At 33.5% G+C, this 1,709-nt stretch overlaps 1 protein-coding gene across 1 annotated transcript in view; it reads left to right on the forward strand.

Moving 5' to 3' along the window:
* The window catches only part of LOC107577276 (uncharacterized), a gene marked incomplete at its 3' end in the record, with an annotated part of 11,567 nt that extends 10,024 nt beyond the window's left edge, over window positions 1-1,543 (forward strand). Inside the window, exons 3-4 of the mRNA XM_016263368.1 lie at window positions 1,015-1,088; window positions 1,511-1,543. Of these exons, the coding sequence (XP_016118854.1) occupies window positions 1,015-1,088; window positions 1,511-1,543 (107 nt within the window). The remainder of the gene's footprint in view (window positions 1-1,014; window positions 1,089-1,510) is intronic.
* Window positions 1,544-1,709: the final 166 nt, after the last annotated feature.

A 1,709-nucleotide genomic window follows, 5' to 3' on the forward strand; every position in this document is an offset into this window, starting at 1 on the left:
CACAGTGTCTCGCAAAATCTGGAACTCTTTTGTTCTTTAGGTCTACCATTTACTGACAGTAAACCTTTATCACAAGTGATTTAAATCTTTACACTAATGAAAAACACCTAAATAGGCACAATATGTTTAGTTTTCACATGCTGCATGTCTTATGAGCAATCATTAAAATTACAAGGGGATTCAAATGTTGTATTTAAATGGTTTACTTTAAATAAATCTTTTGGCAACGTCTTTCTGGAGATCATTTGAGCTGTTTGCCAATTTCGGTTATGATTACTTAAGTATTTTATGCAGAGTCCTTTCACACTCATAAATGCTGGTCCTACCTTTTTTTTATTTATTTATTTTTTCTAATGAAGCCTTCAAAACCGCAGAATAATACACAACAAATCAGCTAGGCCCATTAAACTACAAAAAGTTGTAACATTCGTTAAAATAGTAAGGTTTGTATCAATGGCGTTTTTAGGATTTTAATATTAGGGGGTCTCGGGGAGTGGGTGGGGGGGGATGAAGCCCCCCTAAAAAAGGGCCTATAGCGACGCCCCTGGTTTATATTTCAACTGGTTAGGAAGTCGAGCATTTTCTTGGATGACTTGTTTTGTAACACGTTCATAACCTGGATTGAATCAGGGCGGGTGCCCCAGTACTCTCGGGTGTAGTAGGCTACTTTCGTGGCGTAGAAAGGGTTAAAACAATTGATGTTATCGTTTATTCAGATACGATTTCATCTAACTGTGCTTTGAATAAATAGGCTATGTGGAAAAGAACATGTATAGCAGATAAATCTAGGCATTTTCCTTCTTGGGTGTTAAATTCGTGTCTAACGTGGTAAGATATTAAAATATTATTGAGATTTTTTATTGCTTGTTTATTTTTCTGTTAATTTCTTCATATTTCCTAAATACTGACGGACAGAGATTTTTAATGCAGATAGGCTACATAAGTTACAAATAAAACATTGCTACTTTAAAATAGCCTTGTAGGTCTATACTAAGCTTCTTTTTAAACGTTTAGCCCAAGACAGGGGAAACCGAGACAGCTAGGGGAAACCGTCAATAAACTGCAGATGACTGAAGGTGTCACCAGAGGTAAGAATTCACCCACTACTGGTAGGCTATAGCAAATGCTTTCGGTATTAATTAACAAAACATATCTATTTTGTGTTTTACAGAACATGTAGGTGATATTGAAATGAGTAAGTTCAAATCTTTAAGGTTATTCAATCAGGGCGTAAAAAGCGCTGATAAATTATAAATAAATGTAATGGGTCAAGTTAAATGTCAATTAAATGTATAAAATTATATTCTATTCAAATTCTAAAAAATATTAATAATGTAGGCCTATAGGATAGCAGTACTTCAGTGCTCCACACCCCAGTATTTAAATCACTTTAGATAAGACACTTATTTAGACATAAACAAGCAGTCATATAACTCTATATGATCACATCGTTAAATGTTTTAATTTATCCAGTTTATTCACCACTCTTTGTCTCTTGTGCTTCTTACAGATATTACAACTCCTCTCTTAAGCGAAAATGAGGGTAAGATATTTAGCTTATGTCTTCTGATTTGAATTAATTCATGGTGTTCCAATTTTATCTAGTAAATTGCTTGTTGTAACTCTGTGATAGGCTACTTTTGCTAAAGTAGCACATGAGAATAGCAAAAAATGTATTTGTGCTTAAGTAAAAAAAAAAAAAAAAAAAA

The sequence above is a fragment of the Sinocyclocheilus grahami genome, unplaced genomic scaffold, assembly GCF_001515645.1.
Source record: "Sinocyclocheilus grahami isolate Dianchi unplaced genomic scaffold, SAMN03320097.WGS_v1.1 scaffold5601.1, whole genome shotgun sequence".
Lineage (NCBI taxonomy): Eukaryota > Metazoa > Chordata > Actinopteri > Cypriniformes > Cyprinidae > Sinocyclocheilus > Sinocyclocheilus grahami.